Source organism: Protopterus annectens, chromosome 9.part0, assembly GCF_019279795.1.
Source record: "Protopterus annectens isolate FY-2018-M chromosome 9.part0, PAN1.0, whole genome shotgun sequence".
NCBI classification, from domain to species: domain Eukaryota; kingdom Metazoa; phylum Chordata; order Ceratodontiformes; family Protopteridae; genus Protopterus; species Protopterus annectens.
Window position 1 is genome coordinate 919,825,841 of NC_056743.1, and position 27,814 is coordinate 919,853,654.

At 42.2% G+C, this 27,814-nt stretch overlaps 1 protein-coding gene across 1 annotated transcript in view; it reads right to left on the minus strand.

The window, feature by feature from the left end:
- Positions 1 to 258: 258 nt before the first annotated feature.
- SPRYD4 (SPRY domain containing 4) overlaps positions 259 to 27,814 on the minus strand; it is a 131,141-nt gene continuing 103,585 nt past the window's right edge. Inside the window, exon 2 of the mRNA XM_044083662.1 lies at positions 259 to 1,036. Coding sequence (XP_043939597.1) covers positions 489 to 1,036 — 548 coding nt within the window. The 3' untranslated portion in view covers positions 259 to 488. The remainder of the gene's footprint in view (positions 1,037 to 27,814) is intronic.

Sequence of the window (27,814 nt, forward strand, 5' to 3'; positions counted from 1 at the left end):
TCCACACATACAGAGCCTTCTCATCAGCTAATCTTGGCTGAAAAAGAAAAGCAACAATGTTGTGGCATTTGTTGTTTCAAAATAAAAGTCAGTTTGTCCTCTTATTTAACAATGAAATACGTAAATCAGGAAGTCAATATACTGCTAATTTTCAAAGTCTTGATGCAGAAATTGTGCGTAGGTAAAAGGTAAGAAACTATAAAACAGCAAAGCTGAAAGCTTGAAATAGGAGATTAAATATACCCAAAAAAACCATGCCACTGCATCTTGACTTGTATTTATCACCTAAATAAAACAGCAAAATTAGAAGTGCACCACCTTCCATCATCAGAAACTACCCATGCAAAACATAAGATTCAGTTCAATTCAAAAGAATGTCCTTGGTTTCCAAATGAAGCAAGGGAACTAATTTGCCATTTGCTGAAAACAAAAGACAAAGTTAAAAAAGAAGCCCACTGCAGACACAAGATTTGGTGACATTTGCTACATTATTTTTCTTTAAGGTTTTCTGGCACTTCAAGTCCTGAATGACTTAGCAGTTCACCATTCCACAATGCAAAGGCTGGAATGACAGGACCTTTAAATTGCAATCCAATTGTATGGACTACAGATATTTGCTCAACATCCACCAATGACAGGGTTCCTGCATCACAGTCAAGGAGAAGACCCACTCTTTCTGGGTTGCCAATGTTACTAACTGGGGCCATTTTGTTTGCCAACATGGCATACCACTTTTTATTAACAGACGCAAATGTCCAGGAACAGTTATTCGCTCCAATGCACTCATCCCGTGACATATAAATATCTGCCACACCAATGCGGAACTCCTCAGACTTCTTCACAGTCACCTCCCAGTAGTGCTTGCCACTTGTCACAGATGTATCACCAAAAACAACAGCCCACTCTCTGAATCGCTCAGGGTTTTGAGGGACTTTGGTAGGGTCAATACCCAGGAAGCGGTATATGACTGCAGTGTCCTTTTTAAACAAATCCAAAGAGCTGTGAGCAGTTTTCTCATCAAGTTTGAAGTCAATATCTGAAAAACAAAACAAGAAGTACATGTTATATATACAAGGCCTGGTTGTGCTATTTGCCAAAAAGTGTATGCACAATCACATTTAAATAATTGATCTGTGCCTTCAGCAAACAGTGTTTATAAACCGCACTCTGCAAATCTTACTGGGGGGGGGGGGGGGCTTGCACAAATTTTACAAGCCAAACCTATGACTTACAAGTATAAGTACAGCTGTGCAAATTGCACTAACCCATAACATGTTCAGATCCCCAACTACTGCTACAGAAGCCCTTAATCTATATGGGCTGCTTCCCACCTTGGAAACAGCCACCAGCTTCAGAAAGTTCTGACCCTCCCCCCCACTCCTTCACTTTGAGTGCTGAATGGCTAATCCTTAACCCATCAGCTATCTAACTGAAGCTTTCTTCACAATTCTCTTGCCCATACAATAAGAAAAGCACCTAACAATCCTGAAATAAACCAACCACCACCTAACACCCACCTTTATATATATACAAAAGTTGGGGGATGGAGGGTGGGTGCAGCTATTGCAGCAGAGAAGAATGTGAACATCTACTGGTATGGGTAAGTGCAAATTATACGGCTGTATTCTGTTCATCATTCTCGCTACTGCAGTAACCCTTAGGCTATATAGATTGAATACAAAAGCCTATCCATCCTGGGTAGGGGATGGATATGGATGCAGGAGCTCCAGGAAGACAGTCCTGGCAAAGTTTGAGTTAGACCTAGGAAAGGAATCTAGTTTGTAATGCTTTTTAAAAGTATGCATAGAGGACCATGTAGCTGCCACTGGAACGCTTCTAGTGTAACTCGCACAAATACTTGAGCACCAGTGGTACAAAACCCCTGAAGGGCCCCTGGTTACTGGTTAGGCACCAACTAGAAAAATCTCTTCCACTTACCACCATAGGATTTTTCTAGTGACAGGCTTTATTGGCCCTTTAGTACGTGGTGAACATCCTCACAAAATAACTAACTGTCTAAAAGGTATTAGAATCAATCATCCAGGGAGTTAGCTGAAGTTTGATATTGGAGTTTATCAAACTCATCCTGTCTTGTGTGACAAGATATAGATGTTATGTAGTTCAATCTCGCCTACATTCTTACCCGTGGGTTCGGAGTCAAATGTCGGCTCCGATTCAGCCATACTTTTAGCTCGAAGTCTTTCTATTGGCTGGGCTAAGATGGTATCCCATGCTGCACTGCTCTCTATCCCCATATCTCGTTTGCCGCTCGTGTAGCTCTGACATGGTCTCGCTCTTGGCTGTGGCTAAGTATCTTTTCTATTTCATAACAGAGAGGTTTTTTGCAAAAAATAGCTATTTTCATAGCTATTTGTGCGTGTTCTTGACTGTATTGTGGAAAAGTTGTGCTTTTCTCTTATAGCGTATTCTTGTGGTATCCCACTAGCTGTTTCCAATGGGCTAGGCCCGTTTCAGTTAGAGAACCTATTCTGTCCCCTTGCTTTCCTTGTGTGCTAACTTTTTCCTTTGGGCTAAAACCGTTTAAATTAGAGGAATTAGTCCTCCCCCTTGTTCTAGTCTCCAAGAGCATCTCAGCTTTCGGAGCCGGAGTGCTCGGCTCCCTGTGATGTCCCTAGGTCGGTTCAGGCAGCCCCTCCTAGCTTATTGGTCCCAACGTCAGCTCCGAACCAGTCTGCGCCGTCCACGGGGTCCAGGACCCAGGATTCATTGGTCGGACCCGAGGGAGAGGCTTCGGGACACCTCTCAGCACCTAGTCTCCCTCTCGGTGCTTCGGCGCGGGGAAGCCAGACTCCAGTCACGGCTTCAGAGGCTGGTCGATCTTCGGATCCAGGAGGACCAGGTTTCGACGCCATGCGGAGCATGTTGGCCAGGTCATCAGCTGCATCATACAGTTCGGTCACTCTGTCCCCTACAGCACCGGTGCAGGTCTCTGATCACCATCTATCTCTGGACAGCAGAGCCCAAAGGCCTCAGGGTACCCCCGCGATTGGTCCCCATATTTCTGAGGGCCCCTCAGAGTTTTTGCCTGAGGAGCCCCAAGAAAGAAAATGTGCAAGAAGTTGCACAGATTCCCAGGATGAGTCTCTCACATCAGACACCGATCTCGAGGAATCTGAGGGGTCCCCTGAGTCATCCTCTGAGGATGTTTGTTTCTCTGACATCCTAGAGATTTTGAAGCAAAGAGGTGACTGGCCATCCAAAGCCCCCTCCGAAGAGGAGTCGGTTTTCCTGAAGGCCTTTGGTGCTCAGCCCTCCACCTCCTGGGTGTCTCCACCCTTAGATGAGCTTCTGGATCTGGTTTGTCGAAGGGTGTGGGAAACCACTGACTCTGTGGAACCAGTCCCCAGGAGACCCAATAAATTTCTGTCTGGCCCTCCTGATAAGGAATGTCTATCCAAGGGAGTCCCTGTGGATGCCATGGTGGTGGCAGCGGCCACCCAGAAGGAATTAGCTGAGACTTCTTCCACCGTCCATCCCACTAACAAGGAGTCTAGGACTATGGACCGGTACGGGAAGCGTACGTTTTCTTCAGCAGCCTTTACTTTGCAGTCACTGAATTACTTATCACACTTTATGCGACTCCAGAGAGATCTCCTAAAGGAGCTTGGAGATACTCTAATGGGTAACGTTTTTAAGGCAGAGGTTCAGAAGGTCAACACTCAGATGTCTACCCTCAATTCTATTGCAAACTCCTCCAAGAGGCTAATCTCCTACGCAGCTGAGGGAGCGAATAGGGCAGTAAGTTCAGGAATCACTCTTTGGAGGCAGGCCTGGATGCGCCTTTGTCATTTTGTGGAGGCCTTCAAGTCTTCATTCACCGACGCCCCGTTTGATGGTTCTTCTTTGTTCAGAACCAAGGAGAAAGACACTTTCACTAGGTGCGAGCAAGAGGGAAAAACTCTGTCTGCAGTAGCAGTCAGTTTTTCCCTTCCCTCTAGGCCTTATCCCAAGGCCCACAGGGGTGGAAAGATGTGGTTCAAGAAATAAGAGGTGTTTTCCTGGTGCGCAAGGTGAGCCCCCCTCCAGAGGCAGGGGAGGGGGTGGTTATTCAGGTAGACGCCGCCCTAGGGGCAGAGGAGGCCCTCGCAACTCGGGAGACCGCGATTCCTTTCATGGTTCTCCCTACCGCCGCTCCTGATGGGAGGCCCGACTGTGCGTTTCCAGAGCCAGTCGGGGGTCGAATCTCATTATACCCGGAGGCCTGGCAAGATAATCACGATGGGTTCTACGAATAATTTCTGGAGGACATGTCATTCCCTTCTCATCAAATCCCCCCCTCCAATCAAGAAAATCCCGGATGTTCCACCCAGTCAAAGGGATTCCGCAGCTTCAGAAGTTTCAAAGCTGCTAGAAAAAGGAGCCATCCAACATATCCCCTCAGACCAGATCGGATTAGGGACTTACTCCAGATTCTTTCTGGTGCCAAAAAGGACAGGGGACCTGAGACGCATTTTGGATCTCAGCCGATTGAACACCCATGTGCAAAAGTCCAAGTTCTGAATGGTCACGTTGCAGTCTATTCTCCCATTGGGAAAAGAAGTGTGGATGTGCTCCATCGACCTCAAGGATGCTTAATACCACATAAAGATGGATGCTTACTACCACATAAAGATGGACAGGGCATCCAGAAGTCATCTACGCTTCCGGCTGGGAGCCACTTTCAGTTTCGAGCCCTGCCCTTTGGTCTCACCACAGCCACCAAGGTGTTTACCAAATGCATGGCAGTGGTGACTGCTCACTTGAGACGTCAGGGATTCCAAGTGTTTCCATACCTGGATGACTGGCTCCTTACTGCCACCACCAGGCATTTGCTACTTCAGACCAGAGATGCTACGGTCAACCTTTGTCAACAGTTGAGCATCACCTTGAACTGGGAAAAATCTGCGTTGTTGCCCTCGCAGCATGTCACTTTCATAGGCGCCGAATTAGACACCGTCCTCATGTGGGCATTTCTACCACAAGAGTCCCACAACAGGTTTACGCCTTGCTCCCTCTGAGAAGAGTGAAAGCAAGATTGGTCCTCCAATTGTTGGGGACGATGGCTGCTACGATTATGTTAGTCCCCCTGGCAAGGTTATATATGAGGCTCCTTCAGTGGCTACTCTTTGCCCAGTGGTCTCTTCAACGTCTTCCACTTTCTCACCCTATTCTACTCTGACAGGTGCAAACAGAATCTCAGTTGGTGGCTTCACACAGACAACCTCAATGCGGGAAAGCCCTTCGTTCCTTCACCTCCGGTTGCCACGGTGACCACAGATGCCTCCCAGATGGGGTGGGGGAGGCATTATCTAGGCAGGACAGTCCAAGGCACGTGGCAAGAGCATGAGATATGCATCTGCATATCAATGTCCTGGAGAGGAGAGCAGTGCTTCTAGCGTTGCAAGCACTTCAGAGCTTTCTTCCTCTCGGGACTCTTGCAATCCACTCAGACAATATGTCAGTGGTATGGTATCTGAATAAACAGGGAGGAACCAAGTCATATCCCCTTTGCAGAGAGGCCATGCGAGTGTGGCAGTGTCTTCCCAACGTTTTCTGGTAGCAACGCACATTCCGGGGAAGTCCAATGTGATCTCAGACAGGCTAAGCAGAGCTATTCTGATGCCTCACGAGTGGTCCCTGAACTGGCTAGTTGCGGAGCAGATCTTCCGCAGGTGGGGTCAGCCTTACTGCGACCTTTTTGCCAGCCTCCTCAATGCCAAATGCAGCAGTTACTTCACCCTGATCCCCTCTCAGAGGGAGTCACCCAGGGACGCTCTAGTCCATGATTGGCCCTTCGGTCTACTATATGCCTTCCCTCCGGTTCCCTTGCTGTCAAAGGTTATTCAGAAAGTGCAACCCTTGAGAAGCAAAATTATTCTGATTGCTCCACACTGGCCTCGTCAAATTTGGTTCCCCTTTCTCCATCCCTATCTCATGGACGCTCCTTGGATTCTGGACCCACAACCAGACTTACTGACTCGCATGTCAGGGCAGCTCCATCCCTCTCTTCAGAGTCTCCGGTCGACAGCCTGGCTACTCCACTTCCGTCATTAGTTAGGCTTCACCAATTTTCACCGGAGGTGGTTCATATTCTATCTTCCTCTCATAAACCTTCGACCAGGAAGACTTATTACAGCAAATGGAAGAGGTTTTCCATCTGGGCACATGCCAAAAAGACTGACCCTTACACAGCCCCAATCTCATCAGTATTGGAGTTCCTTTCTATGCTTTTCAACCAGGGTTCAGCTGCCGCAACCATTAAAGTCCAGTTGGCAGCGATTTCTTCTTTTCATGTCGCAGACTAACCTAGCCTAATGGCACAGACTCTGTAAGGCTTTCCTGAAGGGCACTTTGTTGCGTCGTCCTCCTGTCTCGGAATCTGTTATGCCTTGGGACTTAAACTTTGTTCTACAGGGTCTTACTTCACCCCCCTTTGAGCCTGCAGCCACTTATGATTTAAAATTCTTAACTTGGAAGACTGTCTTTTTGGTAGCCATCATGTCAGCCAGACGCATTTCGGACCTTCAAGCTTCATCAATCAAACCCCCTTATTTAATTTTTCATAAGGACAGGGTTTCTCTCAGACCAAATCCTTCCTTTCTTCCCAAATTAGCATCAGTTAGTAACCTTAACCAATCTATTGAATTGTCAGTGTTCTTTCCTCAGTTCTCAAACAAGGCAGAATTCAAATTTCATCAGTTGGATGTGCACAATTATGATTTTATTTGCACAGAATGAAGGACCTCAGAAAATCTGATCAGTTTGTTTCATTTTAGGAAAACAGAATTGGGTCTCATTTCCAAAGTCACGTTGTCCAGGTGGATTTCCAATTGTATTTCTTTCATTTATACTTCAGGGGGAAGAGAATTACCATTCTGAGTGAAGGCTCACTCTACCCGGTCTGTATCTACATCTACAGCTTTTCAGGCCAGATTGTCTAGGGATGATATTTGTGCTGCGGCTACTTGGGCATCTCCTCACACCTTTGTTACTCATTACAAGTTAGATGTAAGTATTTAGAAGTAGGTCTTCCTTTGGTTCCACAGTGCTCAGGAGTATTTTCCACTGAGCCTCCCAGGATTTAGGTGCTGGGGATGCTGTCCCACGGGTAAGAATGTAGGCGAGATTGGACTACATACCATCAAGAAGTTATGTACTCACCATAACGTTCAATGTATGTAGTCCATCTCGCCTCACATTCTTACTTACCCCCCACCTTCCCCCATCCTGGAGGATCTGGAGGTTAGGCCTGGTTTTAGAGTTCCATTCATTCTTGGTTTATTCTTCCTTCCTTAGGTGTTCTTATGCATGGAGAATGAGTGCTGGTGCTCGCAGCAAACTAGATCTGGGGATAGAGAGCAGTGCAGCATGGGACACCATCTTAGTCCAGCCAATAGAAAGACTTTAAGCTAAAAGTATGGCAGAGTCTGAGCTGACATTCAGCTCCAAACCCACGGGTAAGAATGTGAGGAGAGATGGGCTACATACATCGAACGTTATGGTGAGTACATAACTTCTTGTTTGTGAACAACCTTGCAGTAACTGCCTTTGGACAATTCCATGTGAAGGGAGAACCAGTGCTGCTGGTTGCCACATGTTTAGATTGTTTGGCTTTTTACATGGGTATGTCTACTAGGAAGTAAAAGAATGAGTGAACGTTATTATGCCATCAAGAAGTAGATATGAAGAAATTGTTGTGGAAGCATTTACAAATGTCCATGTTTTTTGTTGTCATTTATTTTACTGCATTAGAACAGGTATTAGATTACAGGACAGAACAGAAAAAGTCAAAATACACAAGGCTCTTTGGCAGCTGAGATTGAGTGCAAAGTGCCAGGGTTAAATGAAATGGCTAACATAAAATGCTTTCTGGCTAATCGCAGTCGAGGTATTTTTTTTTCTTCAAAAAGTTTTTATTTTTATTTGGTTGCATGTGATGTCATTTATTAGAATTGTTGTGATAAGCATTTCTAATTTTTTTTTATTCTGAAAAAGTCGATATTTGAAAACAAAAGTGCTAAACATATTTTGGTTTAAGATGTTGGTGGTAGTCTTTGAGATTTGTTTACTACATCCACCCTTTATTCAGTTTGGGGTTTCATGGGTGTTTGTAGTTACTGAGATGGCTAATGAAGACAATTCTAACATCAGTCTGTCACAGCTTACTGTTCATTCTATGCCGGAGGACTTTAAATCCATTTTTGATATCATAAATGCTGCTGATCTTTAGTGAATTAGAAGTCTACTGGGTCCCTATCACAAAATGCATAATTTTTTAATCCATCTACTGGACCAGTACAGAAGATGATTCTGTTTCCAGTGAATTACCATAATGCCTGACAATAGTTTCAATGTTGGTTCACAATTTCCAATGTATGGGTCAAAATCTAATAGACTGGCAAAATTACTTTTGATAATGCCGTTACTAATAAACTGCAAATTTACACAGTGGATAGATATAGGAATATACCTGTGAACCAGTTGACAAATACTGTGACTAACTTCGAGCACGTTTTTTTTTTTTCTTGGTAACAGTGATCGACTCAATTTGTAAACAAAAAAAAAATTAAAAATACCAAATTTGTCAACCTTTATCTACAAAGATGTGTTGCAGATAAAAAATAGCTCATGAAGAATTCAGATTCTATAAGTTCCATTATGGGGTTTCTTTGGAGGATGAATTTTATAAAGAACTTATATTTTTAATAAGGCTGGTTTAACTCTATTAAAAATTCTTAAGAATGAGAAATGTATTACAGCAGTTAATGAACTGTGCGACTTTGAAAACAATATCACCACTTCAACAGTTTCCCTTTAAGTGAAATATAAAAATATCTACTTCTGCTGATCAAATGACAGACTATTAAAAAAGAAAAAAAAATAGTCTTATCTTCAGGTGTATAAAAAATGAGCCAGCATATCCCCTTCCGCCTAATAAACATCAGAATTTTTCAATGTCTTTATGTCAAGAGAACCAGCAGGTACACAAATTTTTTTAAATGCTACAGATCACGTGTCATCTGCTGTAGTGAGGAGATCAACACACTTGGCTCAGTAGGCCATGGTGAATTTCATTAAATACAACAAATGACCAAAAAATCAGCCAAACGCTGCTCATTTTACCACCATAGTAACATGCCAAGGGAGATCCAGGGGGAAGAGGATGGAATCTATCCAACAGGAATTAAATGCTGCAAGTCATGAAGCAAAATTATTGAACTTCACTAATGAAACATTTAGTAGAAACCAAATAAATGTATTACATAAAGGTTTAACATTTATATTTAATAGGTATGATTTAGCCAGTATACTAGCTGAAGCATGCATGTTCATTAGAAATTTGAATCTTAGTTATATTATGAAAATTGGAGACCATCTGGAAGTAGAGTTTCAAAAACCAATCCAAGTGTTTCAAGAAGCTTGTGAAAAAGACATTTAAAAAGCTCTTGATGGAAAAGAGGACATTTAAAAGACTTGCTATGAGTTATGACGCTACACAATGTAAAGTTTATGAAAGCCGGTAAGGGCTGTGATTTGGTTATCTACCAAAATGATTATAATGCTATTGAAAATGTTGCTTAATTATGAAGAACGCATTCAGATTTTTACTAATCAGGGAAAATTCTGAGATTTTCGAAACCACATCTTGGTCCCTCGCTGATTCCTAGAGAAGGACCATTGAGGGGCCAAGAAACAGATCCCGACGGTAAAGTCTTCCCATCCTTCTCATTCTGAACCAAAGTATCACATACAGACTTCCCAAACAGGGAAGAACCGTCATACTGGGCATTGGTAAAAGACATCTTGAAAGGTTCAGAAAACTGACAGCTGGAGCCAGGCGTATCACCTTATGGCAACGCCTGTACCAGCTGCCCTAGCAGCTCCTTCGGTTGCATGGGAGAGGTGGCGCATAGAGGTGTTCGCAACTCATTACAGAGTAGCCATATGAGCAGAGAAAAATCTTCTTGTCCTCCACCTTCATGGACTCCAGGGTCAACTCAGTGATGATCTTAAAGTCTCACTGCAGCCAAATCACGTGCCATGTAATTCAGCGCCCTTGACTCTTGGTCAGGAGGGTGGACCGTAGAGCTCTCCTGAGCGAGCTACTTCCTAGTGGCTGCTGCCACCACCATGGCATCAACAGGGGATCCCTTGTTCAAATATAATCTGAAGGGGGGCTCAAGACCTTATCCGGACGTTTGGGAATGGGCTCCGTGTCTGGTTCTTTCCAGCCAGTGATGTAAAGAGATCCACTAAAGGATCTGCAGGAGTGGACACCCAGGAAGTAGTGGGTCTTGCTCCAAATGCCTCGAGGAACACAGATTCGTCAGAGGTAGGTTTTTGGGCAGACCACCCCCATCCAATCGCTGGTGAAGGGATTCCATGATGTCTCAGAAAGACATCCTTGGGGGGGGGGGGTAACGAAATCAGTGTCTTCAGTGAGAAACTCCGGCAGGGAGTCTAAGTGCCTCCTTTTGCACGTACATTTGCAACAGACATCAGTGGGCATCTCTGGGGAGGACTCGCCAACGCCTTGCTGCTCTCAAGCGGAAGCTTCCTGAGGCAAAGTGGTGGCAGGCTGTCCCTGAGATGGCAGAATGGCCAGAACCGCACCAGAAACAGAGGGAGTTGGGGTGGGGTCCTAAGACGAAATGGTTAAGGGTCTTTAAGAATAATCGAGAGAACCCTCTCCACCAAATCAAGCCGAAGAAGAATGGACATCCTGAGAAAGGACAATATGAGCGGAGACGGATAGGATGATGCAGAAGTTCATCTGCACCCAGATACAGATGTGGGTCTTGCCTGCCCCCTCTCCCTCTGGAGCGGAGAGCATGCAGCACTTTTTCACCCCGAATACTCCTTCTCTGATCCAATCTTTGGTTTCGGAGCCCTTAGATCTGTCGGGGTAGATGGGCCAGCACTGATGGTACCTTGTACCTCGACACCGGTTAAGACCTTGAGCAGGTCAGATCTGACAAGCTCTCAGAGCCGTAGCCTTGGCGTCGGATGCGTGGGGTTGGTGACGGCTCTGAGTGTGTCAGAGCACAGCCTTCCTCTTGGCATGTTGGAGCCTGAAGATTCGGCTCCGACTCCCAATCGGGTCAGAGGGTAACTGCTATTATATGTATTATTAGACATTTCTTTTTTTAATGCCAAGTATTATAAACAAGTCAAATTTTATTACTACAATTTCTAAGTGCAACATTATATAATTTACATCCCTTTTTCATATGGAAAGATACTAAAAACAAGATTGTGACTTGTTTTTATAATGGAGCTGAATCAAATAAAATTTTTACATTTTACTAAGGGTATCTGGAAGAGGTAAGAAGTTCATTTTCTTGATTTGACTGTCTATGCAATTATATAAGATTGCCTCCATTTTACTAGTAGTCCTCCATTTATTTGTGGGTTATTAGTGTTCACCATTTGACCCCAAATAATGATTAACACAGAGAATGTATGTAAAGTTGTTATTATGAAAACTACTTGTTAGAAATTGGAGACAGAAAGGATACAAAAATAAGCTTCAATCCATTTTAAAAAAAATAGTATGGTTGTTAAATAGCTGAACAGTATTGATGCTATAAAACACATTATTTAGAGGATATAGAAATAATCAAAGATAACTGGAAAATTCTGAGAGGCAGTAGCAAATTAACAGTTTTAGGTGAAGAACTCAATTTTACCTACAAAAAGACAGACTGTATAAAAACTACAGAAGGCCAATTTTTTAAATGTTCCCTACTCATACAGATAAACCAAAAGTAATGTTTAATTGTGGGAAATGCAAAACATGTTGGTAAATATTGAAGGTCCTTTTATTAATTTAGATTTTTTTTTTTTAAGATTCAAGTTGTACTACTGAAGATTTAGTTTAGTTTATATCATCACATGTTCACATTGTTCAGCTTTTTTACATGGGTATGTCAACTTATGTATGGTGCCCCTCTTTTCACCAATCTTTATCTTGGCCTTCAGTCCAAACTTGAATCTTGCTACCACAAGCTCTCCAAATTTGCAACAAATTCAAATAACTCATTCCACCACTGCCACTCCCTCACCCTCAACTGGCTTTAACTACCCACTACCTCAGTTACCTACAACTCACCATTGCCCAAAAGCTCATCTTTAAACCTGCCAATTGCCCAGCTCTCGCTATTTCCTTAAAATCTTACATTCCCAACCACTCACTCGGATCCCAAAATGAAACTCTCCTTCAGGTCCACAAACCTGCAAGACCTCCTGGCCATCTACTGCTGTCCCACTCCTTAGCTAAAACGTAGCACTCTCTCCCCACACACCTATGCAACCTACCTAACCATACAAATTTCAAATCTCAGCTACTCTCTCATCTTTCTTCCAAATGGGAATGCCCTTGCTATGCTCCAACTTAAACCCCTCCCCCCTCATTCCACCTTGCACTGACTCATCCAACTACCTCTATTACTTCATCCCACCCAAAACAATCGCTTCCCTACCAAAAACTAATTTTCTCTCCAATATCTATTGTACTATACTCTCCAATCTCAAATATACTATTACCCTCTCCAAGCATAATATTTCCCTAACCTACTAAGGACTAGTAGCATTACATTTTGTAATGTTAAACCTACAATTGAGTTTATAACAAAAAGAGAGTCACTTTATGTAAATGCTGAAATTTCTATATTGAATTATGTCTTCATTTTTGTAACATTGTGACAAGCCAATTGCAAATATCATGGAGCTTATCTGTAAATGTTTAATTAGCTGTATGATCTAAGTCTCCAATCTCAAATATACTGTTGCCCTCTCCATGCATAATATTTTCCTAACCTACTAATGGCTAGCAGCATTATATTTTGAAATGTTAAACCTACAATTGAGTTAATAACAAAAATATTCACTTTATGTAAATGCTGAAATTTCTGTATTGAATTATGTCTTTTCGTTTTTGTAACACTGTGACAAACCAATTGCAAATATCATGGAGCTTATCTGTAAATGTTTAATTAGCTGTACGAACCATGTCCTTTAGGAATGTGAAATGTAACTTGCAATTATTGTGGAGCTTTTCTCCCAGGGCCTCCACTGAAAATGGGCTCTTCTTGGCCCAATGGACTTCCTAGTATTAAAAGAATGAATAAATGTTATGCTGTCTAGAAAAAAAAAAAAAAAAGATGAAAAACGCTTTGTGCAAGTACTTAAAATGATTACAAAAAATGCAAGAAGTTTTATTTTAGTGCATTAGGACAGGTATCACATGACAGGAGGGAAGGGATACACACAAAAAGTTGAAATAAGTGTTGCTCTTTGGCAGCTCACTGCAAAATGTTTTTTAGCCAAGAGCGGTCTCATGAGAGAAGTTTTTAATTAAAGTACAGTCTTCTTTAATTGGGTGCATGTGTACTGACATTTATTAGAATTGCTACAAAAAAAAAAAAGAGTAAGTTTAACTGATTTTATACTAAAGTCAATGTCGTTTGAGGTCTAGAGAGGCTAAATAAATATAACTGGTTAAGCTGTTTGTGTTTTTTCTTTTGTGGTTTGTTTTCCATGTCCACCCTTTAATTCACTTTGCTGTTTTGTAGAAAAAGAGAGAGAGAAAACAATAATAATTTGTTGTCTCGTCACAATTTTTGTTGTGGTTAGAAAGTATGGAAAAATAAACCAAACAAGACTTCCACAAATAGAAGCAATACGGGAACAAGTTGCTAACCCAAGATCTCCATTTAGGGAACCACATTTGGATGCCAGCTGTTTCACTTGTAAAAGTGCCAGAACTCATGCTGATTGGCATAACAAAGGGAATTATCCCTGCAAACTCTGTACTGATGGGCTAGTCAGGATATCTTCCCGTTGAGAAAAAGACAGGAGAAAAATCAGAGGAACCATTGGTGCTGGAGAAACTTTCACCAGCTAAGGCACCCAGGTTAGCTACTACACCCCTAATGCCTCCTCTAGTCCAAGGATTTCTGTCCCAAAGCTTACACCCTCAAGGCAACAGTCGTCTTCTCCAAGACAGTCTCCTCCTTGGCAATAAGATTCTTCTGGCACCAAGGGCAACCGCACTCTTCAGAAGTGGATGGGAACTTTCTCTCGGACAGGGAATGGTCAAAATTAATATCTTCTATACCTCCTGCCACAGCTACAGTTCAGCCACATAGGTCTCGGAGACGCCCTGCACAGCTCAACAAGGAGCACATGACAGCCTCTGTCAAAGCCCAGATTCAGAACGACATCATCCTGTCCCTGATAGTTCCTACTGTGGGCCAAGGAATGAACAAAGTTCCTCCATCTGCCTTTCCTCCTCAGGGCAGTTTTTGGCATTAGCAGTGTTTGGATTGGCACTGCCTATGCAGATCAATCTCCTTCAACTCAGATAACTTTGGCAGCATTACTAGGTTCCTTGAGGGTCAGAGTTGCGACTCATCACAGAGCTTGCCAGCACCAATCTCTTCAAGGCCATGTTTGGTGTCAAGACAGTTCGGCTTTTGAGTCCTTGGAACTGAAGGTATCCGTCTTAGCTTTGGATGTTTCTCCACCAGTAATGGAAGACTGGTTTCCTCCTTAGATTCCAGTCTCATAATTAGTGTCATTCTGACAGGCCTGGGTATTTCAGCAGACTCACTAGTGCAGAAGGGGGACTACTCCAAGTATGCTTGCGTCTATAGCTTTAGTGGCACCAATGCCACCCTCAGATGTTGCTAGGGGTGGACAGGACATCACAGCTGTCTCATGGGAAGAGAATGGAGAGATAAGTCAGCAAGCAAAGGAGAGTGGTATTGTTGTAACAGAGTTCATCATCAAGTCATGGAGAGTACCTTCACGAGGTGGACCCTGTTTTTTCACAAAATCTCACCAAGACAACACAGACATACAGACTATTTTATATTACATATATCATGGAGAGAAGTAGATTAAAAATAAAGATAGCTGGGTGCACAAGACCTAGGATAAAGTGCCCAAACCTGGTAGGAGCACTGGTGCCAGGACTGGAAAAAAAATGATGGTGTAGAATCCTCAAGACACGTAAACATTCTCAGGGGGAAAAGAAAGTAGTCGCCCACAAAAACTGATGGGCCAAAAAAGAGCCATAAAGACGACAGAGTGGACTATTTAGGATAAGAAATTACATATTGTTACTATTATGCAAAATGCCAAGAATTTCCAGACAAAAGAAATACAACAAAAGGATTAAGAGAGAAATAAGAGGAAAGAAATACTTCCACAAGAAAAAAAAAAATGGTCAGGAGGTTCAAATAAAAATGTGTGTTCATTACTATCACAGATTTATGAAAAACATTTTAATGATCAAGAAACCTTGGGCGGTTTGGAAAAAAGCAACTGAAGTGTGAAAATATTTAGAACAAAATCTAGACTTTTGAAAGGTATAAAAAAGGAATGTGGACACAGGAAAGAGTGAGAGAAATCCAATGTTTGTTCGTGTCTTTCGGCTTTTTCCCGGTTAGGGGTCGCCACAGCGGAACTCCGGTCCGCTAATGACTGGTAGTGGATTTTTACGTACCGGATTACCAGCCCTGACGCACAACATTCAACGAAGGCACGCCCCATTCACGCATGCCTCCACACAGAAGACACTCTAGCTGAGAATCGAACCGGACGTCTTGCTATGAGGCGACAACGCTACCGCAGCACCACCACCACAGTTAGAGAGATCCAATATGGTGCAATATTTATGCAAAGGAGAAATCCAAATCAATCAATACAAAAAAGGCAAACCCAAAAATTTTCAAAGACAAATACAGGCAAAGGCATCCAGATATGGAAAATTTCACAATTCAAAAAATAGGATCACAGAGAGGGAATGTAAAACAGAAGATTAGTGAAGCAAAAGTTAAAAAAAAATACAAGTTGAAGTTACGGAATACCGGTGAAGTGAAGGACAGGTTATATCACAGCATGATGGAACAAATTCCCAATGTAAGGGGAAACAGGAGAAGACATCTGAAGAAGTATGGACATGGGAAAGAAAATTATTTAATATGGTGCAGTCGCCTCACAGTAAGACGTTGTCCTGTTCGATTCTCAGCTAGAGTGTCTTCTGTGTGTAGACATGCGTGAATGGGCGTACCTTCGTTGAAGGTTGCGAGTCAGAGCTGGCAACTCGGCACGTAAAAATCTACTGCCAATCATTAGCAGACTGAAGTTCCGCTGTGGCGACCCCAACCAGGAAAAGCCGAAAGACACAACAACAACTTATGCAAAGGAAAAAGCAAAACTAATCAATACAAAAAGAGCAGCAAAGATATTGGAAGAGAAATGCACACAAAAGCATCCAGATATGGAAAATGTTACAATACAAAAAAATAAGAAAGCAAAGAAAAGTAAAAGAGAATTTAGTAACGGAGAAGTTAAAGACACAGAAACTGACTTAATGAATTACCTGTGAAGTGAAAGATTTGGTATAGAAAATCCAACTCTGATATCACAGCTGGATAGATCCCCAAATTAAGGAGAAACCAGTGGAGCAAGAAACATCTTATCAGTTGCCATATGAAGGTACTTTGGAACCTTCCATAGGAAACCAGTATAAAATGTTCAGCTAGAGCTGCACAGCAAGGGAAAGAACAGGAAACTGTGGCAAAAAACGTAATCAATGTTGTGGAGTGCTAGGCCAGTGAATTCCCATATGAAAGAGCAACGGATGCCACAGGATGAAACTGAAGTGTATGTCGCACAGGAAGACGCTCTGTAACTTTCTATAGAAAGCCCACAGGAAATGGAGAACAAAGAATATGTCCTCAGTTTAGAAGCAAATGATCTAACAGAAGAGTTGCTTGATATAATAGAGATGGACAAATATTAAGAACAATGAAAGAAAGCCTACATAAAATCAATAAAACTGAAAAAGTTTGATAAAAGAAACGAATACAGTAATTAGAAAAGTTCATAGAGATTCATGCGATACAACAGGATATATTACTATGCAGCTAAATTAATAACAGATAAAGTCTTACCACAAAAAACACAGGGTAGTAAGGAAGGGGAGAAATCTAAGGTCATCATGGAAATATCAAATAAAGAAAACTATAAAGCAATTAAGACAAGTGTCACCGTTAGAAGAGTATAGAATGTCACTGTTATAAGAGTATAGAAGAGGGAACAGATCAACAAAGTACTCAAAGATGGACACAAAAGCAATGCACGGCATCAGAACAGATCAAGATCCATCGTGTATCACAAATAATAAACTAAAAAGATGAGCAGAGGCAGAAAAACGTATGCAGAGAAAAACTACAAAATAAGCAATTCATTGATGACCCAAAAAAGTTTTATAGAGAATCGGGAGGTAAAAGGAATAAAGCCACCACCACCAAAAAAGAAATAGATACATTTTGGAGAAATTATCTATGAAGATTCTGTGGAACATAAAAATGCTAAATGGATAGAAGTAGTAAAAGAAAGAAAAAGAAGTTCAAATGTATAGGATATGAAATGGGATTAAGTAACCAGAGAGACTGAAAGAAAGTTAAGAAAAAAAGCTCTTAATTGGAAACCCCCAGGCCCAAATGCAGTACCTAACTTCTGGCTAAAAGTATTAACATCTTTCCATGAAGATTTAGCCATGGTTAAGAACTATTTATATGTGCACCCTGAACAGACACCAGCCTGGTTAACAGGAAAAACAGTGCTCCTATTTAAGTGACCTGCAAGCTATCCTAAAAACTGTAGACCAATAACTTGGCATCAATTCCAGGGTATAGTTTATACATCATTGGAAGGTGACAGAGTTTATAGGAATTCAAAAGAAAACTCAATCGTGGCAATAGAACAAAAGAGTAACAAAAGAAAGGTCATAGGGAACAAAAGCTTATTTGTTGTTAAAGTAATAATTGATAACTGTAAAAAAAGGGTAGAATCCAAGTATGGCATGGTCAGACTACAAAAAAAGCATTTGACAGAATCCCACATTCATGGATAACAGAGTGCTTAAAAATGGGTAAATAACACCCTACACTGAGATTACATTACAACGACCATGGAACAGTGGCAAACCACTTTGCAGTTAAGCCATGATAAAATATAAATTATTACTCCAGGGATAAAAATTCAAACGGGGATATTCCAGGGTGACTCTGTCACCACTGCTCTTTTCTCTTGCCCTTAAGCTGTCTACTTAACAGATTAAGTCATGGCTACAATTTGGCTCCCAGAAAGCAATACTTCTCATGATCTTTTTGGAGAGGATTTAAAAAGTACAGTTTTGTACCTACCATAAATGTAGATGTTCGAAGATCCACATTGCTGCAGTCCTTACTTATGGGTAGTCCGCTGTCCTCGGTCAGCCCGAATACCAAAGTATTAGGCTGACGTCGGTCATGGGTGCACAGCCCTGACATCAGCGCGTCAGGGTATAAAAACGCATGACCGACGTCATATCCTCAGTCTTTTCTTGCCCCAGATGTCAGAAGGCCCTAAAAGAAAGGTCACAGCCAAAAAACAGAGTACCTTCCCAAAAGATATGCCCAACTACAGCCATCACCCAAACCATATAACCATGCTAAGCTACAGAGGGGAAGGAGGGAGGGAAAATTGGACTGCAGCAATGTGGATCTTCGAACATCTACATTTATGGTAGGTACAAAACTGTACTATGTTCTTCATCTCACATTGCTGCAGTCCTTACTTATGGGTAGAATCCCAAAGCAACGGGAAAGGGAGGTTGGCAAAATCATAAAGCATTAGGGGCTGCTAAAATGCCCTGTAAAATTGCAGTGGCAAATCCAGCCCTAGACTTAGAATAAAGAGGAAGGTGGTAATGTTTAGAAAAAGTATGTACTGAACTCCAAGTGGCTGCTTCCAAAATATCCTTTGTAGCTACCCCCCTTAGAAAGGCAGTAGAAGTTGCAGTAGCTCTAGTGGAATGAGGTCTGATTCCAGTCGGAATCTCCTTACCATGATGGGAATAACAAAAAGAAATACAAAACCCAATCCATTTAGAAATAGTTTGTTTTGAAACAGGTCTACCCTGTGAACCCAAAGCAAAAGAAACAAACAACTGCGGAGACTGTCTGAACTCCTTGGTTCTGCTCAAATAATAACGCAACTGCCTGTGAATATGCAAAGTATGCAAAATCTTCTCCCCTTTATTTTGAGGATTTGCATAAAAAGTAGGCAAATGAATAGTTTGGTTTAAGGCCACACTAGAAACCACTTTAGGCATAAAGGAAGGATTAGTACGCAAAGATACCCTATCCTTATGAAAAATCAAGAAAGGCTCCACTGCCATAAGGGCCTGTAATTCAGAAACCCTTTTTGCAGAAGTAATGGCCAACAAAAAAGCAGTTTTCCATGACAAATACTTTAACTCGGCAGTAGCTGCAGGCTCAAAAGGTTGTAGAGTAAGCTTTTCCAACACAAAATTGAGATCCCAAGCAGGAGTAGGAGCTCTACGTGGGGGTCTTATGTTTTTTGCCCCTCTGAGAAACTGCTTAAACAAAGGATGAGAGAATAAAGGAGGGTCAGTCATAATTAGCCGAAATGGCTGCAGCATGAACCTTTATGGAGGAGAAGGACAAACCTTTGTCTAATAACTCAGTAAGATATTGTAAGGAAGCACTCAAATTAGGCTTGGAAACATCAAAGTCCTTCCCTTTGCTCCAAATAAAAAATCTCCTCCATTTATCAGCATAAACTTTCCTTGTACTAGGCCTCCTGGCCTCCAAATTAACATTCAAAACTTGTTGTGGAAGCTGAGAACCTCCAGAATCTAAAACAGAATATGCCAGGCTGTTAGATGCAGAGACTGAATTCTGACATTGAGAAAGTGATTGCCCTCCTGAGACAAAAGGTGTGGAATCAAAGGCAGAGGCCATGGAGGCTCTCGGACCAAACTCCTCAGTAGTGGGTACCAGTGCTGTCGAGGCCAATCCGGTGCTATCAGGATCATGGATGGCTTGTCTTGTCTGGCCTTCAAGAGAACCTTGGGCAGAAGAGGTAGAGGTGGAAAGGCATATACATGAAGATTGTTCCAACTGAATGACAGAGCGTCCACCTTCCAAGCTGTGGGATGAAACCTTTTTGTGCAAAACTTTGGCAACTGGTAATTTAGTGGAGAACTGAACACATCTATGTCTGGAGTTCCCCATGACACTGTCAACTTTTGAAATACCTGAGGATCCAATTTCCACTCGTGAGGATCCACTATTTGTCTGCTCAATACATCTGCTAAGGAGTTCTGTGCTCCTGTTAGAAATCTTGCCTGAAGATTGAGGTTGTAACAGAGCTGTCTCCCACAAAATCATCGCTTGTCTGCAAAGAGGGTACGAATGAGTTCCCCCTTGCTTGTTGATGTACCACATGACAGTTGTGTTGTCTGTTAGAATCAACACCTGCCCTGGGTGAAGTAAATCCTTGAAAGCCATCAATGCAAATTGTACTGCTAACATCTCCTTCAAGTTGATATGCAAATGTTGAAGTTTGGCAGGCCACGTGTCTTGCACCCATTTTCCATTGAGGTGTGCTCCCCAAGCCTTGTCCGAGGCATCCATCATTAGAATCTGACTCGCCTCTGGTCGGGTCACAGAGAGTCCCTTGTTTAGGTGACATTCCTGAGCCCACCACAAAACTTCCTTCCGAATGCAAGGTATTATCTGAATGACAGTGTCTAGATCCTGGCAGTGTTGTGTCCATAGATTTTTGAGATACCATTGAAGCTTCCTCATATGCAATTTGGCATTGGGAAGCACCAGAATACAAGATGCCATGAACCCCAAGGCTTGAAGGACTGTCCTTGCAGTCAGCCTGGACTGTAGAGACATTTGATGGAAATAAAGTGAAAGACTTTTCTGTTTGTCCGGGGTCAAAAAGGCCATCTGGGAAGCTGTATTCAGTCTCACACCCAGAAAGCACATGTCCTGAGAGGGTACTAGACTGGACTTTGTTTCGTTCACAGAATACCCTAGGCATCTTAACACTACCATCACATACTGTAGATGTTGAAGAAGCTCGTCCTTGTCTTGTGCAATAATCAGGCAATCGTCCAAATAAGGATAAATTTGTATTCCTTCCATCCTGAAAAAGGCTATCACTGGAGCCAGAACCTTTGTGAACACTCTGGGCGCAGTAGATAAGCCAAAGGGCAATGCAGAGAACTGATCATGTAAATTCCCAGCTCGAAAACGCAGGTACTTCCTGCAACTGGGCCTGATAGGAACATGAAGATAAGCCTCTTTTAGATCCAGAGTTACCATCCAGTGATCTTTTCCCAGCAGAGGCAAAAGCTGTTGTAATGTCAACATTTTGAACTTTGGAATGTCCAAATAAGTGTTGAGGAGAGATAAATCCAAAATCGGTCTCCACGTGTTCCCTTTCTTTGGTACTAGAAACAGGCGGGAATAAAACCCTAGACCCACTTCTGAAGGAGGTACTGGCTGTATAGCTCCCATGTGAAGAAGTAATGAAATCTGTTTGTGAGCCTCCATCCTTTGCCGAGGAGGAATGTCTGGCATACCTTTGAAAGGAGGCAATGTATGGAAATAAAACTTGTAACCTTTGTTTATAATGTCCAACACCCATTTGTCTTGGGTGATTAAAAACCAATTTTGCTTGAAGAGAGCTAGTTTTCCTCCCAAAGGAGCTACCAGGCAAGAAGAATCTGGCAGCTGAAAATGCAGGTCATTGGGCCTGTTTACAAAAGGACTGGCCCCTACCCTCACCAGCAGATTGAGCAGGCGAACTCCATGTTCTAGGCCTAAAGGTACTCTGAGCTCTGCCCCTACCACGCCTAGATCTACCCCTAGACTGGGAATCAGAAGAAGGGTACGTCCACCCCTTAGCAGGCCAATTCCTACTAAACTTAGGAGGTTGAACCTGCAAAAAATCTTTAACAGTCTGCATAGACTTAGCCTTGTCCTCCATTTTCTTCAAAACAGACTCCACAGGAGGACCAAACAAAACTTCGGACTGTAAAGGGGCATCCAGAATTCTAGACTTAACATGCTCAGATAAATTCTGATCCTTAAGCCAGGCATGCCTACGAAGAACTGAACCAGTGGCAGCCACTCTAGAAGAAGCCTGCAAAGCATCAAAACCACACTGCAAAGAATGTTTCCCCACCTGTTCAGAAACATGCACCAAATCTTGCAATTCTTTACACTCTATGCCCTCTGCCAAAGCATCCACTTTAGATTTTAGCTGAGAAAGGAGGAAATTCTGATATTTCAACATATGAAACTGGCAATTTAAAGCCCTCATTGCTAAAGTAGAAGAGGTGTACACCTTCTTACCCCATCTGTCCAAAGCTCTAGCTTCCTTATCTAGAGGAACCGGATTCTTTACAACAGAAGCCCTAACACCCTTAGGCCCCTGACTAATAGTTTCTGGGTCCGCCCTAGGACTCTTATATAGGTATTTATGAGTCTCAGGTACCCTATAATACCTGTCCGGTTTAACTGGTGCAGGAGGCATAGAATCTGGATTAAAAGAGGCCTCTGAAAAAACATCCTGAACAACATCCAAAACAGGAGGAATAGCCAAGGGTCTATGCTGTGGTAAAAACAAGAACTCTCTAAGCCTCTTTCTGGAATCTGAGTAATCCTGTCCTTCCCACTTAAAATGTTCCCTCAGAGTGTAAGGTTTCTGAAAATGAAAAATCCTCTGGAGGGGAAGCAGAAGGAGTAGAATCCTCTGCATCGGAATCCGAATAAGGAGGAAAATCTTGAATATCTTCAGCAGAAGACTCAGAATCATCTGAGGCCTGCTCCAAAACTTCCAACTCTGGCTCTACCCTGGGCCTCTTATCAGGAGGGGGCATGGAACCTAAAGTAATCAAATCTTCTGCCATTTTAAGCATATGCTTCCTAGGTACAGACCCTGAAGAACCAGAACTAACTCCAGAAGAAGGCAAAACAGACCTGCCCTTAGAAGGAGCCCTAGAAACAGTAGCAGAAGGCCTAACCCCCTTAGGCAAAGAAGGGAGAATAGTAACCTGAGAGGCCCCTTCAGCCTGACCTGACTCCTGAGAGGCCACATCCTGTAAAATCAAGGTTTCCCCCTGAGACTCAACAGAAACTTCAGCCGGATCCACCTGTTCCACTGCAGTGTCTAAAGGACCGGCGTCCGAAATGGACGAAGCATCCTGCCTAGGCTTTACAGATTTGTCTTTACGCTTCTTCGTGGAAGCGGGCGTCGGATCCGACGGCATATTATAATTACACCGTTTGCCAAAGACTAACCTAGCGCAATCTAGCCTTCTCTTAATAGTGCGCTTATTAAACCTAGCACAAAACCGACACCCCACTACGTCGTGCTCCGGTCCCAAGCAAGGGATACAAAGCGAGTGGTAATCCCTATGCGGTATCTGCTTCCCACAAGAAATACAATTATTCACTTTTTCTGACATCCGGTAAATAACTGAGGCAAGAAAAAACAAAAATGCTCCCCAACGGGGTACTTAGCCCAACTTGGTATGTCTGAAACTCCGAAAACGAAAAATTTCAGAAAGCCGAACGGCACTTGCAACGCTGCTTCTGCATCGGACCATGCGGCAAAAAAGACTGAGGATATGACGTCGGTCATGCGCTTTTATACCCTGACGCTCTGATGTCAGGGCTGTGCGCCCATGACCGACGTCAGCCTAATACTTTGGTATTCGGGCCGACCGAGGACAGCGGACTACCCATAAGTAAGGACTGCAGCAATGTGAGATTAAGAACATCTGTCTAGTTCATCAGATGAACAGAAAGCGCAACTGTACGTGGTCAAAACATTTTCAGATGATACATGAGTATCACTTGGTCTTTATTAATGTGCAAAAGCAACCTTTAAAGGAAAGCTGCAGCACCAAGAAAACATCAGTTTGGAACAGGAATGGGATATAAACATAGTTGAGCAATGGGGGGGGGGGGGTGTAAATATTTGGGAATTGATGAAGGAACAATAAAACATGAACAAATGCAAATAAAACTTAGTAAGGAATATTTTAGAAGACTAAAAGCACTACTGAAAACATAGCTGACATCTAGGAACAAAGTCCAATCTATAAACCAGTTTGCTCTTCCTGTCCTAACTTACAGTTCTGGAGTGACTGGCCCCAAAAGGTATTGTATAGGTTGAACAGGAAAACAAGAAGGATGCTTCATGCTCAAATGATTTATAAAAATCAGTGCATACCAAGACGATACCAACCAGACGGGTTGGGAGGGTGGCCTAATGGTTAAGGTGTTTGCCTTACAAACACAAGGTGCAGGGTTTGATTCTCAGAAGGAATTGGCTAGGCTTAAAATGGCTCACAAGAGCAGTTAGCTTAGTACAAGCCTATGAGCTTTAATATATTCAGAAAACTGTATGGGCCTCCTCAAAGTTGATTACACACAACTCTGCAATCGTGGGACTGCATACATATTGGGACTGCATACATATCTGCCGATTTCACAAGAGTCAAATGTAGTGAAAGTTTTGAAACATGAGAAGTCTAAGATGACTTCCCTGCTTAATTTACCAGAAGCATATCAGCATCAAACTGGAATAAAAGTCAAACCACAAGTAGATAAACATCAAGTAGCAAATGAATGTGCTCAAAAACCAAAAGAATACAAAGTGAAGGATCAGATGAGAACACCAGAAATGTGGAAAATGCAAAAATATAGTTGCAAGCATAGAAAACTCTTGGAACAGCCCCATGTTGATCAGGTCTGAACACAGGAATGGTTAAGGAGAGGAGAATTTAAACCAAAAGATGAAAGGTCAATACTGGTGGCCCAAGACAGTGGACTACATACATGTTGGTTTACAAAGTCCATTGAATATGTGCGAGAAACAGACAAATGTAGGTTTTGTAAATCAGAACTGGAAACAGTCACTCATCTTGTTGCTGGTTGCAATATACTAATGGCAGGACTGTATACAGAAAGGCATAATGATGTGGTAAGACTGTTTCACTGGGAATTGTACAAACATTATAATATTGATGTAGATGAAACATGAGCCACAAACCATTATAGAAAATGCAGTTTATATCACATGGGATCACCAATTACCAACAGTTCAAAAAAATAGATGCCAGAAAACTATATATAGCAGTCCATGAAAAAAGAGTGCCTTACATACAGAGGGACACAATGTCATAAAATACCAGGATTTGCAGGCAGAAACAAGGGCAATATGGAAGAAGGACACCCAGACAGTTCCAACAATAGAAGGAGCAATAGGTCTTAAAAAAAAAAAAAATTTAGATCGTATTTAGATAGGTTATATGCAACTGCATACGAACTGCAGGAGTCGTCATTACTGGACACATTGCAGATGCTGCGAACAGCACTTTTGGCTAACAAAGAATGAAACAATACTAATTTTATGAACTTTAATCATACTTTGACTTAAGAATGGGGTACACTCCCTTCATGGTACTACCAAAAGACTGAGAAATTAAGAGACAGGATGAATAGGACGGAACTGGCAAGATCCAAGATCCAGGGTTTCCTCTCTCAAGTTCTGAGGAAGGTCAGCAGCCTAGCCCCATGGAAGAAATGCAAAAGGAAGCACAGACTCCCCACCCCAGACAAATTTAGGACAGGTTTCGCCCAAATCCCTTCTTAAAGGCTCTTTTTAGTGAAATATCAGATATGGTGAAGCAAAGTAGCTCATGGCCGACAGACCCTCTCTGTCTCTCCAAGAACAAATTTTGCAGGAGGCCTACAATTCCTCTCCCCCAACTGCATGGGTACTGTCTAATAAGTTTGTTGACACAGTATGTTCCTTGGTGTGGACGAGCTAGATACGGCCAACCCAGATCCCTAGGGGGAAAAAAAAAAAGATTTTGTTGCACTTCCAAAGAGACCACTGTGGATCAAAGGACCCCCAGTGGAAGATATTGTAGCTGTGGCTACTAAAAAAGGATATCCCTAAGGATATTCAGTCCATTTACCCTGCAAATATGCAGTCCAGGAAGATGGACGGTTGACGGAAACATATTTATGTGACAAGTATTTTTTCAGTTTGAGCATTAAACTACATGGCATATATGGTGAGTTTTCAGAGAGACATTGCAGACTGCAGATATCATGAAACAGCTGCCAGTGGATGATCTACGTTCCCACATGGAAACCCAGGTATCTACTATGAATACAATTTACTCCCTGTCCGTACAGCTAATTGATAATGTGGTGGATGGATCACCTTAGGTGGAAAGGTCAGGCTTAGTTATGAGTAAACAGATCTGGCTGCATTTGACAGATTCCCTTGATTATTTCAAGGTGTCAATGCCCCATTTGACATCTCATTGGGTAAAAATGCAAATTTAGTCTACCTGTGAGTAAGAAGGCAAGACACAAAGCAGTTAGGATTAAATTCTTGGTTCCCGAAAGGGTCTTTCATTGCACCCAAAAAGGGGCCAAGAATTTATGTTCTGGGGAACTTCCAAGATGGCTGCACACTGATCAACAGCATAATTTAAGCTCTGTGAAAACTAAGAAAAACGAGCATCATTTTTTTTTGGGGGGGGGGTAAAATTCAGTTACTGGATAACAAATAGGCCAGCAAAGAAAAACTTGGAAAACCTGAAAGAAAAACAATCAGAAAAGGTGAAGGGAAAACTCTGTCTAGAAAAGATTCTGCAGCTATTTAGCAAAAAGCACTTCAAGCTTCAAGAGATGGCTTCCAATAACTTTGAGGAAAAATAAATCAAATAAATATATTCAGATACGATTAAAAATGAAACTGAAGGAATACATCAATTCAAACACCAAAATGCTGGGGGGGGGGGGGGGGGGTGGAGCTGAAATGACAAAGCTGACATTAAGAAAAAGCTGGCTAAATAGGAGGTTTCTCAGAAGTGTTTAAAAACAAACAGAAGACAAGGTTCAGAGAGAAAACTGGAGATTTTTCTGCTGTACCAGAGAAACTGGAAGGAACATACTATTAATTTTGTGAATATAAATAAGCAACTGGACTGCTGTTCCATTGCAGAATTTGTTAACTGAAAGGGCAAAGTGTATGTGCGAAACCTGGCCATGAGAAAGCAGCCCATGCCTATATTAGTAAAGATGCAATCATACCAGCAGGAAGAGTTGATCCTGACAAAATGTTTCACAAGGGCAAAGTATTAAAAACTGGAGACAGCAGTGTTTGCACAAAATTATTATTCAATGTACACCACGCAGAAGAGATGCAAAATTTATCCCAGCATTAAGGGAATGTCAAGAGGCGGGTGTAAGATTCGAGCTACTGTATCCAGCTATCTTCAAAAGTGGTTTTTTTTTTTGGAAATCAGAGTATTTTTTATGCCGAACAGGCTAAGGAGGAATAAAGTATATCCAATAAAAATGTGAGTCAGCAAGCAGAAGGGGACCCAGATTCTCATTCTTTTGACATTAAGTTTCATAGACAGCCTGCCAGTGAAACCTTTTCCAATATGCCAGAGGAAAAGCTTGACACAGAAAAAAAGCATAGGAGTTGATTAGAGGAATCAGCAGTACCTTAGACTTCGAACTGTTTGGTGATGGGAGATGGAGATGAATAGGAAGACTAGCAACTCTACAATTAGTGAATAAATGGAAGACTATACAGCATATCACCACATTTGTGAAATATGGTTATGCAAGAAAAAGTGGCTGAAAAACACTACACTTCTGCTGACTTTGTTAAACTTGTCAGTGGACCGTAAAGCATATACCCCAATTTATATCATTAAATATGTTTAAAAGGACACCAAAAGGGGGAAAACTAACTTAGTAAAGCAATGTGTCTTACTAGTATTTGTCTAGAACATTTCAGGATATCAACTGCATGTTATATATAGAAAAACAGTTCTGTGTAGTGTGTAGTCAGGGTATTTTAGACATCAGGGAGTCTTTTTTTAGTTGTAAGA